At 62.1% G+C, this 15,190-nt stretch overlaps 3 protein-coding genes and 1 long non-coding RNA gene across 9 annotated transcripts; 2 read left to right on the plus strand and 2 right to left on the minus strand.

The window, feature by feature from the left end:
* The first annotated feature begins 8 nt into the window (after positions 1-8).
* On the plus strand, positions 9-3,370 carry GPAA1 (glycosylphosphatidylinositol anchor attachment 1). Of its 2 annotated transcripts, none has more exons than XM_033126268.1 (12): positions 9-223; positions 497-676; positions 761-872; positions 991-1,138; positions 1,217-1,318; positions 1,400-1,596; positions 1,664-1,860; positions 1,937-2,090; positions 2,247-2,342; positions 2,469-2,659; positions 2,741-2,911; positions 3,029-3,370. In XM_033126268.1, the coding sequence occupies exons 1-12, from the start codon at positions 150-152 to the stop codon at positions 3,270-3,272; spliced, it is 1,866 nt and encodes a 621-aa protein (XP_032982159.1). In that variant the 5' UTR covers positions 9-149; the 3' UTR covers positions 3,273-3,370. The 2 variants fall into 2 exon arrangements, with proteins under 2 accessions (XP_032982159.1, XP_032982160.1); XM_033126269.1 differs by having other exon boundaries at positions 1,664-1,836.
* Positions 3,371-4,689: 1,319 nt separating this feature from the next.
* LOC117033887 (uncharacterized) lies at positions 4,690-7,561 on the minus strand. 3 transcript variants are annotated; one of them, XR_004424974.1, is made up of 3 exons: positions 6,838-7,561; positions 5,570-5,685; positions 4,690-4,888 (listed from the first exon to the last, which is right to left on the minus strand). It is a non-coding gene; the product is annotated as an uncharacterized LOC117033887 (long non-coding RNA). The 3 variants fall into 3 exon arrangements; XR_004424976.1 differs by having other exon boundaries at positions 5,570-5,736; positions 6,838-7,437; XR_004424975.1 differs by having other exon boundaries at positions 5,570-5,798; positions 6,838-7,437.
* On the plus strand, positions 7,559-9,977 carry LOC117033878 (cytochrome c1, heme protein, mitochondrial). Its single transcript, XM_033126343.1, has 7 exons — positions 7,559-7,725; positions 8,321-8,517; positions 8,602-8,728; positions 8,812-8,969; positions 9,052-9,212; positions 9,484-9,584; positions 9,684-9,977. The coding sequence occupies exons 1-7, from the start codon at positions 7,597-7,599 to the stop codon at positions 9,786-9,788; spliced, it is 978 nt and encodes a 325-aa protein (XP_032982234.1). The 5' UTR covers positions 7,559-7,596; the 3' UTR covers positions 9,789-9,977.
* A 426-nt stretch (positions 9,978-10,403) lies between these two features.
* SHARPIN (SHANK associated RH domain interactor) lies at positions 10,404-15,014 on the minus strand. 3 transcript variants are annotated; one of them, XM_033126330.1, is made up of 10 exons: positions 14,542-14,679; positions 13,985-14,159; positions 13,744-13,837; positions 12,208-12,345; positions 11,996-12,137; positions 11,822-11,912; positions 11,592-11,745; positions 11,394-11,512; positions 11,178-11,306; positions 10,404-11,100 (listed from the first exon to the last, which is right to left on the minus strand). In XM_033126330.1, exons 2-10 carry the CDS (start codon positions 14,099-14,101, stop codon positions 11,017-11,019), a joined length of 1,068 nt encoding a protein of 355 aa, XP_032982221.1. In that variant the 5' UTR covers positions 14,102-14,159; positions 14,542-14,679; the 3' UTR covers positions 10,404-11,016. The 3 variants fall into 3 exon arrangements, with proteins under 3 accessions (XP_032982221.1, XP_032982220.1, XP_032982219.1); XM_033126329.1 differs by lacking the exon at positions 13,744-13,837 and having other exon boundaries at positions 10,533-11,100; positions 11,996-12,125; positions 14,542-15,014; XM_033126328.1 differs by lacking the exon at positions 13,744-13,837 and having other exon boundaries at positions 10,572-11,100; positions 14,542-15,014.
* Positions 15,015-15,190: the final 176 nt, after the last annotated feature.

Raw genomic sequence — 15,190 nt, forward strand, 5'->3', positions numbered from 1 at the left:
GGGTTGCGCATGCGCGACGACGCGAGGGCCGCCGGGACCGGAAGTGCGGGCGGGCTGGGAGCCCGACGTTGACAGGACCGGCGAGCCGGGCCGCAGGCTGCAGCTGGCGGCCGGAGCGGGGTCCCGGAGTCGCCCGGCCCTGCTCCGCCATGGGCCTCCTGTCGGACCCGGTGCGTCGGCGCGCACTCGCCCGCCTCGTGCTGCGCCTCAACGCGCCGCTCTGGTAAGTGCTGGGCCCGGCGAGGGAGGCGAGGGCCGGGGCTCGAGTTGCCGGTGGCCCCTCTGGCTGCTGGCGCACGTCCCCGCCCGCCTGTCGGCATCACTCAGGGCATCAGGCCCGAGGCCAGCTCTCCCGTCGCGCGTCCCGCATGCCGTGACTCCGGGTTCACGTCCCTCGATACGCCCCGCTCTCCGCCGGGTGTAGAGGTGAGGCGACGGGCCGGGGTCCCAGAACCCGCCAACGCTCCGGCGGCCCCTCCGTACCCTCTCCCCGCAGCGTGCTGAGCTACGTGGCGGGCATCGCCTGGTTCCTGGCCCTGGCTTTCCCGCCGCTGACCCAGCGCACTTACATGTCGGAGAACGCCATGGGCTCCACCATGGTGGAGGAGCAGTTCGCTGGCGGAGACCGTGCCCGGGGCTTTGCCCGGGACTTCGCTGCCCACCGTAGGAAGTCAGGGTGAGCCGTGGAGCCGTGGGTATGGGGCACGCAGTGGTGGGCAAGGCCAGGGAGCTCTGCTCAGAAGCTCTCTTGTGTCTCTAGGGCTCTGCCAGTGGCCTGGCTGGAGCGGACGATGCGGTCAGTGGGGCTGGAGGTCTACACGCAGAGTTTCTCCCGGAAACTGCCCTTTCCCGATGAGACTCACGAGCGCTATGTATTGTGCAGAGGGGCTGTGCCTGGGACTCAGCACCTTGAGGGGGTGGCTTGGAGCCAGGGAACTCCCTGGTGGGCGTTATATGGTGCTGAGGCCTCCCCGTCAATACTGCATGCAGGTGGTGGCAGGCACCAACGTGTACGGCATCCTGCGGGCCCCTCGAGCTGCCAGCACTGAGTCTCTGGTGCTCACCGTACCCTGTGGCTCTGACTCTACCAACAGCCAAGCTGTGGGGCTGCTGCTGGCACTTGCTGCCCACTTCCGGGGTGAGGCTTGGGCTACTGCTGGCAAGGGAAGGTTTGGCCACTGCCCCATGCCCTGCTGACCCTGCCTCTGGCCTGCAGGGCAGATTTACTGGGCCAAAGACATCATCTTTCTGGTGACAGAACACGACCTTTTGGGCACTGAGGCTTGGCTGGAAGCCTACCACGACACCAATGTCACTGGTGGGTACTCTGCCCGGCCTGGCCGCTCTTGGGACCACTGTCCTCCCAGCCCCCATGGGTAGCTCATGCACCTCCCCGCAGGCATGCAGTCGTCGCCCCTGCAGGGCCGGGCGGGGGCCATCCAGGCAGCCCTGGCCCTGGAGCTGAGCAGCGACATGGTCACCAGCCTTGACGTGGCTGTGGAGGGGCTCAATGGGCAGCTGCCCAACCTTGACCTGCTCAACCTCTTCCAGACCTTCTGCCAGAAAGGGGGGCTGCTGTGCACGCTGCAGGGCAAGGTAGGCGGCCGCCTGGGGGTGCAGGGCCTGCGTGGGGGTGAGCTGACCCTGTCTCTTACCCTCCAAGCTGCAGCCCCAGGACTGGACCTCAGCAGATGGGCCACTGCAGGGTCTGCAGACTCTGCTGCTCATGGTCCTGCAGCAGGCCTCTGGCCGCCCCCACGGCCCCCACGGCCTCTTCCTGCGCTACCGCGTGGAGGCCCTAACCCTGCGTGGCATCAATAGTTTTCGCCAGTACAAGTATGATCTGGTGGCAGTGGGCAAGTAAGTGGCTCTGGGCCGTTGTCCTGGGTGTTGGGGGGGGGTCTGGCCTCTGGTGACGCCAGCCCGCACCTGGCAGGGCCCTGGAGGGCATGTTCCGCAAACTGAACCACCTCCTGGAGCGCCTGCACCAGTCCTTCTTCTTGTACCTGCTGGCTGCCCTGGCCCGCTTCGTGTCCATCGGCCTCTACATGCCCGCCGTCGGCTTCTTGCTCCTGGTCCTGGGTCTCAAAATATCCTGCGCACCCCACTGTCCACTGTGGCCATGCTCTGGTTCCCTCCACGCTAAGCTGGGAGAGCCCCCCGTCCTTGGGGTTGGGGTGGGGGAGCCCGGGGTCCCCACCGGCAGACCCCATCACACCTCTCGTCAGTGTCCTTGACGAGACCACGCTCTGGAGCTGTGGATGCGGCTGCACGAGGCCGGGGCAGGTCCTGCGGAGGTTGGGGCGGCCTCTGCACCTGGTACCCCTCTGCCCCCTGCACAGGTGATGGTCCTCACTCCTGCTCGTGGGGTGGGCTTCCAGGGTCCTGAGGTGGTCACTGCCACTCAGTCGCCACTGGGGGTGCTGAGGACCCCAGGGCCCATCTCCAGGTGCCTGTGTGCCTTGCAGGGCGTGGGGCTGGCCTCGCTGGTGGCGCCCTTGCTGATCTCCCAGGCTATGGGCGTGGCCCTCTATACCCTCCCGGTGCTGGGCCAGCACGTGGCCACCCAGCACTTCCCAGTGGCTGAGGCTGAAGCTGTGGTGCTGACACTGCTGGCCATCTATGCTGCGGGCCTGGCCCTTCCACACAGCACACACCGGTGAGGGGCCAGGCCGGGCGGGCTCTGGCAGGGGCTGCCTTGGATACACACGCAGCTGCCTCCAAGCCCCTTGTCCTGCAGGGTGGTGAGTGCACAGGCCCCGGACAGGGGCTGGATGGCGCTGAAGCTGGTGGCCCTCATCTATCTGGCACTACAGCTGGCCTGCATCGCCCTCACCAACTTCTCGCTGGGCTTCCTGCTGGCTGCCACCATGGTGCCTGCCGCTGCACTCACTGAGCCCTGTGGGCCCCGGTAGGTGCTGGTCACCGCAGAGACCCCAAGACCAGACTCTTCCCTACCACAGACTCCGCCCCCGCATGGTACCCCTCTCCCCAACTCAGCCCACCCTGCCCCTGCCCCTCCACCCAGGCCATTCTACGCTGCTCTGCTGGTGCTGACGAGCCCGGCAGCCACACTCCTGGGCAGCCTGTTCCTGTGGCGGGAGCTGCAGGAGGCACCGCTGTCGCTGGCCGAGGGCTGGCAGCTCTTCCTGGGGGCACTGGCCCAGGGTGTGCTGGAGCACCACACGTACGGCGCCCTGCTCTTCCCGCTGCTGGCCTTGGGCATCTACCCCTGCTGGCTGCTCTTCTGGAATGTGCTCTTCTGGAAGTGATGTCCGCTCGCCCGTGGTGTGAAGACGAGACTGGCGGGAACTCCCCAGACCCTGTACTCCCCTTCCTAGGAAATAAACAGGTGTCTTGTTCCAGCTGCCCTTGGGCCCCAGGCCTACTGTCCACTTGCTGTGCGCGTGGGGCCCCTGGGAGAGTGGGCGAGAAGCTGCCTGTGGGGCTTGGTGTTCCTGCACACCTTCCTGGAGGGCATTCCGGCCTGCTGAGGACTGCTGGCAGGAGTGGGGGCAGGAGCATGCACTCCCCCAGCCCTGGAGATCTGTGCCGAGGGAGGGAGGCACAGTGCTGGGAGAGGAAACGGGCAGGGCTTGGTCTGACCGGGGAGGCACCAGGGATCTGATGGCACCGTGTAGTGTAGTCAGCCTTGGGGCTGCCGCTGCCGGGCAGAGCCTGGAGCCAGAACCCCGCACACGAGGCCCGGAGAGTGGGCTGTGGGCTCCAATGGAGCAGGGAGGGCCACCTGGCTCAGTTTCCTCGACTAGACCTGCCCAGGCCAGGTGCCCATGGTGTGTGGGGCCGCAGCAGAGCAGAGGAGCCCACCCAGGCCACAGGGACGCAGCCCCCAGGGGAAGGCACTGATCGGCCAGCACAAAGAAGCCGCTGATTGTACCAGGACCCCTGAAAGGAGCTGGGATACCCAGTGTCCATTCTAGAGGAAAAAGCAGGGCCATATTAGGCCAGGGAGGCCTCCCCTCATAGGATGGCCGAGGTACCCATGGAGCAGAGGTGAGGACAGCCTCATATGGGTCTCGGTGTTAGAAGGGAGGCAGAGCTGCGTGGCCTGGAACAGCAGCACAGCGTCACTGTCCTTTCAGTACCCCATCCCGGGGGAGCCCCAGCGCCCTGACCCTCTCCTGGGCCTGCCTCTGCGGTGGGGCTCGTCTTCCCACGGGAGGCTCCCCTCCAGACCTGGGGGTCAGCTGGCACCCCCGCCCCCAGGGCCAGCACCCAGAGGGATTTTCTTGGGGGCTTCTCTCCGGAGGTCACTGCTGGTCCCCTGTTGAGGGGGCGTGTGCCTGTCCAGTATTGTTGGGATGAGGTGGGAAAAGGTGCTGGAGACCCTGGTGTGACTGTCTTTGGCCTGCTCACCCCAAGGTCTGGCTGGAACCTCCAGTCACTTCCGGTGCCTGAGGCTGCGGAGAGACTACCAGCCCCTGCCCCACACCTCAGTGCCCCCAAGAACACCTCCCAGGCTGGCCTCTCTCGGTCTCACCCCTGGCACGTCTGGCACCACTCATCTGTGGGCCTCCTGTTTTCCAAGACACCCGCACATCCCTCTGTCATGGTCACCCATTGTCTCTGTCCCTGGGGGCTGGCACCTAATACAAAATCCCTTCCAGGGACTTTAGCCAGACTTTGGCCTCAATCATCCATTTTTAACAGGACTTAGGCAGTTGCTTGAACACAGTCATGAAAATACATTAAATCACAGGACATACAAATGGGGACAAGAGCTGAAAGAGGGAGGTGGCCGGTTAGCTCAGTTGGTTGGAGCGCGGTGCTCTTAACAAGGTTGCTGGTTCGATCCCTGCATGGGCCACTTGAGTTGCGCCCTCCACAACTAGATTGAGACCACGACTTGACTTGGAGCTGATGGGTCCTAGAAAAACACACTTAGAATTAAAAAAATAAATAAATATTTAAAAAAAAGATAAACTGAGACATATTAAATGTTAAGACTATTAAAAAAAAAAAAGCTGAAAGATGATCTGCTTGTCTGAGCTCTTCCCTATGAGGAACCCTCGGCTCTGTGCAGAGTGGGAGGATGCCATGGGATGACAAAGCTGATGTGTTGGGGACAGCATTTCTGTTCTGATTTCCACTGTCACTGTACAGTTTTTAAAGCAAATGTCAGGTGGTAAAGATGCATGTCAGATGTAAAAGGGATGAGTATAAGGTTCTAAACAATTTACCTTGAGAGTGGCAGCCTGCTACTTGTCCCCCAATACCTGTTCTTAGTCCTAGAGCCCCAGCTTTCATAAGAGCGCAGACCACCCAAAATAAAGACACTCCCAGTCTGGTGCAGCCAGCTGTGACCATGTGACTATGCTATGGCCCACAGGATGTGACAGAAGCTTCAGGGACGAATTCCAAGAAGAGACGTCCTTCACAGCCCCAGTTTCTCTCCTGCCCACGCTGCCCACAGGAATGTCGAAGTGATGGCTGGGATGCAAAGAGTCTCTGGGATGTGCATACAACCCACGTAGAGGGTGGAGGGCCATCATGGCAGCCCCTGGTTGCTAAAGGGGGCTTCACTTACAAGGAAGAAACAAACCTCTACCTTGCTTAAGCCTTTGTCATTCAGGGTTCTATCCCTCTGATCCAGCTCCAACCGGGACGGGAGGGGCTGTCCTGGGCGGTGGCCAGCTGGATGGATCCAGAAGTACGTGTGCGCCGCTGTGTTGATAATCAGACTTAGTGGTAAGTCCTCACATGCTGCTTGCCTCCCTTGCCAAAGAGGAGAAGTGCCATGGGCGCAGGGACTTTGTCATTTTCTGCCACTTTCACATCTAGAACCAGGCACTCAGTATAGTATGTGTTTGTTGAGTGAAAGAAGGAAAGAATCGGCCCTGTGAGTGCCATCGTGAAGGTGGAGGAAGAAACTCTGGGGGCAGGCTTGTTGGCTTCCACAGGGGCCTGCAGGTTTGCTTATGGCTTGTGACGTGGGGTGAGACCGCCCGTTACCCGCCTCTCGACACCCAGCAGCCTCCCCACGACCAGGCCCTCCGCACAAGCCCTCATTGGCCTTGAGACACCTCTGGCTACTCTCCTGGGGGTCCCAGGTTTCCTCTGTGCTGTCCTCAGACCCTTTGCCAAGTCCACCTGAGGTTTCAGTGTCAGGCACTCAAGGGCTGCTCTGGGCACCGTCACCTGTGAGCTGCTCCCACGGCTCCCATTGTCTTCATGCCCACGCTCAGGTCCTGTTTCCCACCCAGGCTTCTGAGGCCCCATCCACATCACCTCCAGCTCCTGAATGTGCCATGGTCACCTCTAAGTGCCCCAACCTGAACAGCTCCCACCCCACGTGCACTTCCTCCCCTCACCCATTAGTCTACTTTCCCTCTCTATACATTTGCTTCACCTGGATTCTGCATCAGCGGACACAGGATGTAGTCCTTGGTGACCACACCTCTCACTCAGCATCCCATTGTCAAGGCTCCTCCATGTGTGAGTCAGTACTTCCTGTGTATGGCTGGGAACCCTCCCATGGTGTGGACATGCCATACGGTTCGTTTTCCCATTCATCAGTTGATGGACATTTGGGTTGTTTCCATTTTTTGGCTATCAACATTCATGCACTCAGCCAATGAGAACGGTCACCACCCTGAACTCTGGCTTTCCTCCAAGGGACTTTCATTCAAAGCACCCCTCCCAACTTCCTCCTTTTTCTCTGTAAAGTAATGTTCCTCTCCTTTGTTTGCTGGACTTGCCTATAGTTTTTGCCATCTCATGGTTATCTCGAACTGCAATTCTCTGCCATTCCCAAATAAACCCTTTCTTTTTTCTGGGAAAAATAACTGGCTGTTTTATTTTTAAGGTCAACATTACCTTTGGTTAATTTCCAAAGTTCTGAAAAAGTTGATTCTGACCATTTTGCTAGTTTTTTCCTTGCTCTTATGAAAGGCGAGAGGAGAGGCAGATTTTCCGAGGTCCTTACGCCTCTATCATCACTGAGGACTGACAGCAGATTCGTGAGGACTTTGGCTGCCATGCTCCTAGCTTCTGTGGCTGGCAGTTTCTGAACATAGGTGCCTAATAAATCCTTGTCGTTTGGACAAGGGGGAGCACAGAGGTCAGCCTGGAAGGCCCACCCAGCCCATGTGTGTGGGCCAGGGTAGGGGTGAAGGGCTACACCTGGAGGCCCCCAGCCTTCCCGCAGTGCCCTCCCTTTCCTGGAGCCCGGGTCCTGCCTGTCCCCGAGGGGGAGTGCGGGAAGGCAGGGCAACCGCTGCTCCACCGCGCAGGTCTGGACATGCTGCTGGACGAAAGCGCGCGATGGCCTCGGATATACGGTGGGTTCCCGACCAAGGGCGCCCGGGCATGGGCGGCGCGTCACTGCCGAGCCCCAGAGACCAGCGGCCGGGATCGGGGACCACAGTAGGTGGACGTTGTCACGGCAACAGGGAGACGCGACGAGACCTCGCCCAACCGCCGGTTTCCACAACAACGGGGGAAGCGCGGCCACGAGGTGCCTGGCCCCGCCCCGCGCTCTCCGGCCCCGCCCCGCCCTCAGGCTCTCGCGAGGTTTAAGCTCTCGTGGCGCCGCAGGGGCCGACGGAAGCGGCGGCCGCGCTGAAGACGGCCAAGATGGCGGCTGCGGCGGCTTCGCTTCGCGGGGCGATGCTGGGCCCGCGGGGCGCGGGGCTGCCGGGCGCGCGGGCTCGGGGTCTGCTGTGCGGCTCGCGGCCCGGGCAGCTCCCGCTGCGGACGCCTCAGGTGAGCGCTGGCCCGGATCCCGGCCGACGCGTGGCCCCGCAGCCCGTGAAGGTCACGGCGGGGAGGCTCCGGGCGCGGGCCGGGCAGCGGGGGAGCGGCCTCGGCCACCCGGCGCCCCTGCCCGGCCTCGCCGCCAGCAGACCTAGGTGACTTCTGGGAGCAGGGCCCGGCGCCCACTCCTCCGAGCAGCAGAGGCGCCTGGTGCCGAGCGGGGGGACGGCGGGGCTGGCGCGCTGCAGGGTCGGAGCAGAGGGCTTTCCCCGGGTGCGCGACCAGGCTCGCTTCCGCTCCGGCCTTTCAGACTGGGCCCGCGTCCTGAAGTGACCTCAGCCTGACCTCGGCCAGCTGCTTGTGACCTTGGCCTGCCCCAGCACCCTTGCTCACTTCGGCTGGATTCCCAGCCCGGGAACCAAGAACACGCCTCGCATCCCCTCCTCAGGGCCGAATCACGGTCGAGGGGTCGGCAGCGCGGAGAAGTGGGGCGGGCAGGAGGTGGCCAGTGCCGGGTGGATGAGTGGGAGAGGCAGGCGCTGAGAGTCAGATCCCAGGTAGGGCTGGGTGGTGTTCTGGCAGGCGCTGAGCGGGGCTCTTGCAGGCAGTGTCCTTGTCGTCGAAGTCTGGCCTGTCCCGGGGCCGGAAAGTGATGCTGTCAGCGCTGGGCATGCTGGCGGCAGGGGGTGCGGGGCTGGCCGTGGCTCTGCATTCTGCGGTGAGTGCCAGTGACCTGGAGCTGCACCCCCCGAGCTATCCGTGGTCCCACCGTGGCCTCCTCTCTTCCCTGGACCACACCAGGTGTGCGGCTGGTTGGCTGGGGAGTTTCTGGGTGGACTGGGTGGGGTGGAGTCCTGGGAGCCTCTAACCCTGTGCCTCTTTTAGCATCCGGAGGGGTTTCCAGGTATACAAGCAGGTGTGCTCGTCCTGCCACAGCATGGACTACGTGGCTTACCGCCACCTGGTGGGCGTGTGCTACACAGAGGAGGAAGCTAAGGCCCTGGCAGAGGAGGTGCGGGGCCTGGGGTGCCGGGGACACAGGGGCTGGGGCTCCCACGTGGGGGACAGCAGTTGTCATGGTGCTCTTGGTGGCAGGTGGAGGTTCAGGATGGCCCCAATGAGGACGGGGAGATGTTCACGCGGCCAGGGAAGTTGTCTGACTACTTCCCCAAACCATACCCCAACCCTGAGGCTGCCCGAGCAGCCAACAGCGGAGCACTGCCCCCTGACCTCAGCTACATCGTGCGAGCCAGGTACCCGGCTGACCACCAGGTTGGAGGTGGGAGGAAATGGCCAACCAGGCCAGGGACTGAACAGGCATGACTCTGGTCCCAGGCATGGTGGCGAGGATTACGTCTTCTCCCTGCTCACGGGCTACTGTGACCCACCCACCGGGGTGTCGCTGCGAGAAGGCCTGTACTTCAACTCCTACTTTCCTGGCCAGGCCATTGCCATGGCCCCTCCCATCTACGACGAGGTCTTGGAGTTTGATGATGGTGAGACCTCCCCACCCTGGGTGCTCCCCCCCTGCCAGGATGCTTCCCTGGGTCCCTGGGCCCATGGTCCTGCCCCCTCCCTGGCTCGGGCACTGTGTGCCTGTCTGAGGGGGCTCGTGGGCAGGCTTCACAGCATGTCCAGCTCAGTACTCTGTCCCTTTTGAAGCTCTGGGCAGGAACCTCTCTGCTCCATGGAGGGGATGCTCAGAGGGCGACCTCAGGTTGGGCAGGGGACCCCAAGGGCAGCCCTCACCACTTGTCCTTGGCCCAGGCACCCCAGCTACCATGTCCCAGGTAGCCAAGGACGTGTGTACCTTCCTGCGCTGGGCATCTGAGCCAGAGCACGATCATCGCAAACGCATGGGGCTCAAGGTGAACGGCGGGCCAGGGGCACAGTGGACTGGGGGGGGCTGGGAGCTGGGAGCTGGGCGGGGTCCTGCCCACCGCCCCCCTGAACCTGCCTCACTGCAGATGCTGCTCATGATGGGCTTGCTGCTGCCCCTGATCTACGCCATGAAGCGGCACAAGTGGTCAGTCCTGAAAAGCCGGAAGCTGGCATATCGGCCACCCAAGTGACCCTGCCCCGTGCCTGCTACCGTCCTGCCTGAACGGGCCCCCCAGCCAAGGAGCCGCTTGGGCCACTTCAGGCCTCAGCTGGCCCTTCGGCCAAATCCCTCTTCCTGGAGGGCAAGAGGAGAGGGGCAGGAGACCAGGCTCCAGCTCCTTCAGCCTCCATCATGGAAATAAATTAAGTTTCTCAACATACATGTCTGAGCTATGGTGTGATGGGAGTGCAGGACTGCAGGGCACTCTGGGACTGAGACCCTTGCCGTCAGAGTTTCCAGGGGTGTCCCATGCAGTGTGGCCTGCGCTGACCAGTGGTTGAGAGTCCATTCGCTACTGGATGTGCTGCAGGAAGCAGAGAGCTCGCTGTTGGAGAGAGGTGGCAGCACTCTGGTGTGGGGAGTGCCAGGCACAGTTGAAAAGGGCCAGGCCTGACTGGCCATGGTCCAGGGCCTGCTAGAGTAACCAGCCCCGTGGCAGTGTCGAACCACTTGGCCTTCATTCTGAGGGCAGCAATCCAACAGGGCAGAGGTCTGGACTAAAGTGGGAGCTGGTGTCGGCTGGGTGTGGCTGGGAGATGACAGACTGCGCTCGGCCGTGCTCTGGAAGCTGAGATAGGCAGGCAGAGGAGGCCACCTGGAGGGGACCGGGGTGGTGGACAAGTGTCTGGGTGGGGAGTCTGTCGTGGGATGGTGCCTCCTAGCCATGCACAGGGTAGCTGGGGCTGGGTCCAGGCTAGGGGAGGGGTGGCCATGATCTGTCAGTGGAGGTGTTCTCTTAGCATAGGGCCAGGCTCAGGGCTCTGAGCTTTTGAGCTTTACTTGTCCCCAAAAGGGGAATGTACAGGGCATTTTGGCTGGAGTCGCCCCAGGGAGTAGTGGCCAATTGGGAGGGCAAAAGGAGGAAGGAGCACGCCTGAGGGGCTCTAGGTGGACTAGGGGAGGCTCGATCAGCCAGGGTGGGGACTCACAGGGACCCAGCACAGTGGTCAGAAGCCAGAGTGGGGGTGGGGAGAGATCTTAGCGCCATGCCCCTAGGATCCCTGGACTTGGGGTCCAAGTACACTCTTCTGTTCTGCCTGGGGAGCCCTGCTGAGGGCCAGGCCCCGCCCCCTCTCCCACATTTCCTGAATGGGACTGTCCTGCTCTCCGTCCTCCCAGCAGCCCAGTCTGCACAAAGTGGGGGCACTCAACTGGCTCAGAAGTACTTTAATGTCTCCGGCTGTGTCCCTAGTGAGCAGTCAGCTGAGGTCCCCTGAGATGTTCAGGAGGGGGTCCAGGGACCTTGGGCCTGGAAGGGAAGGGCCATCCTCTCTTCTTGTGACCTGGGGTGGGGGGAGATGGGTCATTTTGCTGTTCTGTCCCCCGGTCCCCATCCTCTCCCCTCCACTGTCCCTGGTACCTTTGGTGGCTGCTGGGTGGAGGCTGTGGGAAGGGGGTCCCACGCGCAGGGCCTCTGGGTGCTACACATTTCACAGCCAGGTCGGCTTGGGGCATTGAGGAAAGTGCAGGAAGGGCAAGACCAGCCGGGCTGGGGAAGGGGGGAGACGACTGCTGTGCACCCTTTCCTTCCAGTGCCCACAGCTGGCAGGCCCACCTTACCTGGGCCCTTGCCTACCTGAAAGGGGCTGGGGAGGCTGGAGTTGGCTGGCTGGGGGACTCTGGGCAGCCCCAGTGACTGAGGAAACAGGCGGCCTAACTCCCCATCTGTCTTCTGGGGGTGCTGCGGGCTGCGTCCTAGGGTGGAGGGGTGGGGCTCAGAGCCATGTAAGGCTGCACCCCCACCTTCCTCACCCCAGACCAGTCAAAGACTGACCTGGGACTTCTCGAGGGGCTGACAGCAGGTAGAGGAAAGCAGGGTCCCCGTCCTGCCGGACCCCATAGGAAGCCAGGCTGCACTCAGGCACACACAGGCACCGACCGATGACCCAGCGCTGCACTGCTGGCGGGAAGCCCAACTCCGCGAGTACCTGTGGCCAGAGTGTCAGGGCCAGGCAGTGTCACCGAGATGCCTGCCCCGCAGGGCTCCCCAGACCCTGTGCTCACCTGCTCCTGGAGGGCCGCGATGGTGCAGTGGGGGTGGACCTGCAGCGAGACGTGGGCAGAGGACGCAGCATCTTCAACTGTGACCTGCAGCCTGGATCAGAATGTAGGGCCGGGGCATGGTGGGGGACCTGAGAGGGCTGGAGGACGGGGTGAGGGAGAAGGCCCAGGTCTCACCTGACGGGGCCAGGAGGAAAGCAGGCCTCCTGGAGCTGGACACTGAGGGCCACGTGATGCTGGGCCAGGATGGCTGCTGCCTGGGCTGCCCCTTGCTCATCGCCACCCTCGATGGCTCGGGCCAGGCGTCCTGCCAGCACTTCTGCTAGGAGAGAGCCATCACAGCCGGGCAAGGCTGCTTCCCCCAACCCCCTCTGGCCACCTGCCTTTACCTTTCTCCATCAAGTCTCCAGGGCTCCAGGGAACATCCACCTTGGGTTGGGAGGCCTTGGGTGTGGGCACTTCAGGGGGACTGGATGGGGAAAGAGGGCACGTTTCCGAGGCCAGGGCTGGAGGCAGGCTGTCACTGCCTAGAAGGGAAGGTGTGGGGTGGGCTGGTGGTCTCCCGAGGTCGTCCCCCAGCCAAGTACTCATCTAGGCCTCTGATCTGACTTCAGGTTTCCAGGCTCCTGGCTGCCTCCTCCCTGCCCGTCCCAGCCCGTGCCAGGGCCCAGCCTTGGCCACACTTCTATCTAGGCTGCCCAGAGCCTCAGCCCTTGCACACTGTCAGGGCCCTGCCAACCCCTCAGAGCTGGGGCTGCACCTGGGCTCTGGAGTCCTTCTGGACCCACCTATGCCCCTCCTCCAGAGGAAGGCAACTTCTCTCGGGCTCCCTTGGCCTCACAGCAGAAGGAAACGGCCCTCCTCCTGAAGGAGCACTGCAGGCAGCATGGGACCTCCACCCGCCCCCCCCCCCCCCCCCCCGGCTCTACCACCACCCCAGGACACCTTGGACTGCTCCCATGCCAAACAAACCCTCTCAGGCCCTGGGCAAGATGTACTGCTCTCCTCGAGGCCGTCCACACAGTGCTGACACCCTCAGGCCCTCAGGATCTCAAGCTGTCTCTCCCCTGCTGAGGGCACGGGCACCTGGCCCGCCTGGCGTGTGCACCCTGCCTCAGGGCTTCTGGACCTACTGCTCTGGCCACATGGCTCACGCCTCAATTTTCAAATTTCACTCATCTTTACGGAGTCCTTCGCTGCTGCCTCTCTATTTTAAATTGCAAACCCCTTCCTTCCAGCACCTGACAGAATTTTATGACTTAATTTGTATGTCTGCTTCCCCCAGCTAAACACAAGCTCTGAGAGGACAGAAATTTGAAGTTATTCGTGCTAATTGCCAATGCCTGAAGGAGTGCTGAGTCCCAAGGCTACATTTGCTGAGTGAATGACTTAGTGAGTGAATGAATGAATGGAAAAGGCCTTCTCCTCCTGCACACACTGTTGTCGAGCCTCTTACCTCCGTTCTGAGGTGCCTCCTGCTCTGGCAGCTCTTCCTGCACACTTGTGGGCTTTCCCTGGTGCACTGTCTGCCTGCCACACCCTCTTCTCTTTCTGCTTCTCTCGGAGTGACCTTGGTTGATCTTTACTCTCCAGAGCCCCAGCTCCAGCCCAGATCCACCTACTCCTGCTCCCCCCAGACGTGTAACAACTGGGCCACCTCTATGCCCTTCCAAATAGGCTCTCGCTCTGGGAGCCCCATGGTATTTGGTTCGCCATCTTTCTGTCTCAGCCACTAACAAAATCCAGCCAATTCCATCTCCTGAGCATCTCTGGAAACATCCTTTTCTCCAGCACTACCTGCACCACCCAACACGAACGCAGGTCTCAACTAATCTTTTTGTTTTGTTTTTCAACCAACCTTAAAGAGCTCAACTCTGAGCCTGTCACTCTCCCACCGAATACCTTCCCGTTGTCTGTCTTCTCACCCAGGTCCTGAGTGCCTGCTTGCTCTTCCCCTCCACACTTGTCTGGTCCTCCAGGCTCCAGCTCTTGGCCTGTTCCTTTTCTCCACTTTCTCTCCTGGGAGTCTCCCCAGAACCCCAGCAGTGAGTAAGGTGGTCCCCGCTTCCCCCACGACTTCCCCCACCCAGGCCTGGGGGGCTGTGGCTACTCCTACTCCCAGCACAGTCCCTGGCTAACCAAATGAATCTGCTCCAGTGTACTGACCATTGTGTCCCTCCGCGGTGGCATCTCGGACCAGGGCTGCCCACCGCTGAGCTTCCTGAGGATTGGGGAAGTGCAGGCTGAGGGTTCCAGGCCCTCCTGGTGGAGGCTGCAGCTCATGCTGGCTGGGGCCTCGGACTGTGTAGGAGACTGACTCCAAGGGCCACTCCAAACTGACCTGAGGAGAGGGAGAGTCCAGGCTCAGTGCTTCCTCCTGCACACACTGCACGATGATCAAAGGCACAGCAGGTAACATTTATTGGCTACTTGCGCTGTCCTAAGCTCTTTACTCTTTTTTTTTTAATTTATTTTTAATTTATTGGGGTGACAATTGTTAGTAAAATTACATAGATTTCAGGTGTGCAATTCTGTATCACATCATCTAAGCTCTTTACTCTTAACTTCTGAAACGCTTACAGTTCCATAAAGATATGTATCAGCATCATCCCCATTTTACAGACCAGGAAACGGAAGCAAGGAAAGTTAACTGCTGCAGGGCACTTAGCGGGCAAGCAGAGGGGCCTAGGCTCCGGCTTCGCGCCCCCGCCGCCCCCACTCACCGCCCCGGGTCCGGCGCCTAGCAGCTCCAGTCGGAAGCGCCCGGGCCGCTCGGGGTCCGCGCTCAATTGCAGCCTCCGCAATTGCGCCTCGGCGTCCGGCCCCGCGGCCAGGGGCCTCACCGCGGCGTGCACGACCAACAGCACTGCGGCCGAGCTGGGGTCTGAGGCGGTCGCCGCTCCGCCTGCCGGCGGCGCCATCTCCGGTCCGGCCCTGTCCCGGCCCTCCGAGCCCGTTTCCGTGGGCTCGGGCCGTTGAGCGCCTGTGCCCGCCGGAAACAGGGGCCGCGCGCCTGGGGTTCCGGACGCGGCCAGTGCGTCGGAGCGTGGGACGGGACCGAGTCTGACTCTCCTGCTTTGCCCAAGATGGACTCGGGCGGACCAGGCTGAATCTGGAGGCTTGTACGTCGGGGCTAAGTGTCAGGGACAGAAGCGCCGTCAGCGACTGAAAGGCGGGCGCGGGCCCTTTGCCCTAGACGCTTGGGCGGGCGGAGGCTGCAGCCGGTCGGTTCGTGTCTAAATCCAAGCTTGGCGGGAGCTGGACGCCGTTCCCAGGCCCCTTCTAGCCCTCTCCCTCCCGCGGGCTCCGAGCGGTTCGCACAGACCCTCCTGGGAACCCGGGAGGCCCCCGGGGGCGGGGCAGGAGAGCGGC

This window comes from Rhinolophus ferrumequinum, chromosome 14 (genome assembly GCF_004115265.2).
Source record: "Rhinolophus ferrumequinum isolate MPI-CBG mRhiFer1 chromosome 14, mRhiFer1_v1.p, whole genome shotgun sequence".
NCBI lineage: Eukaryota > Metazoa > Chordata > Mammalia > Chiroptera > Rhinolophidae > Rhinolophus > Rhinolophus ferrumequinum.

Bases quoted from the DNA above. Each gene is read 5' to 3' on its own strand.
- GPAA1 (XM_033126268.1), top strand. From the start codon at position 150: ATGGGCCTCCTGTCGGACCCGGTGCGTCGGCGCGCACTCGCCCGCCTC. The intron at 873-990 runs GTATTGTGCAGA...TACTGCATGCAG, and splicing joins ATGAGACTCACGAGCGCTAT to GTGGTGGCAGGCACCAACGT. The intron at 1,597-1,663 runs GTAGGCGGCCGC...TTACCCTCCAAG, and splicing joins TGTGCACGCTGCAGGGCAAG to CTGCAGCCCCAGGACTGGAC.
- LOC117033878 (XM_033126343.1), top strand. From the start codon at position 7,597: ATGGCGGCTGCGGCGGCTTCGCTTCGCGGGGCGATGCTGGGCCCGCGG. The intron at 8,729-8,811 runs GTGCGGGGCCTG...TCTTGGTGGCAG, and splicing joins CTAAGGCCCTGGCAGAGGAG to GTGGAGGTTCAGGATGGCCC. The intron at 9,213-9,483 runs GTGAGACCTCCC...TCCTTGGCCCAG, and splicing joins GGTCTTGGAGTTTGATGATG to GCACCCCAGCTACCATGTCC.
- SHARPIN (XM_033126328.1), bottom strand. From the start codon at position 14,739: ATGGCGCCGCCGGCAGGCGGAGCGGCGACCGCCTCAGACCCCAGCTCG. The intron at 12,138-12,207 runs GTAAAGGCAGGT...CTCTCCTAGCAG, and splicing joins TGGAGACTTGATGGAGAAAG to AAGTGCTGGCAGGACGCCTG. The intron at 11,101-11,177 runs GTACCAGGGACA...CCCCCACCCCAG, and splicing joins CCACCCAGCAGCCACCAAAG to GTCACAAGAAGAGAGGATGG.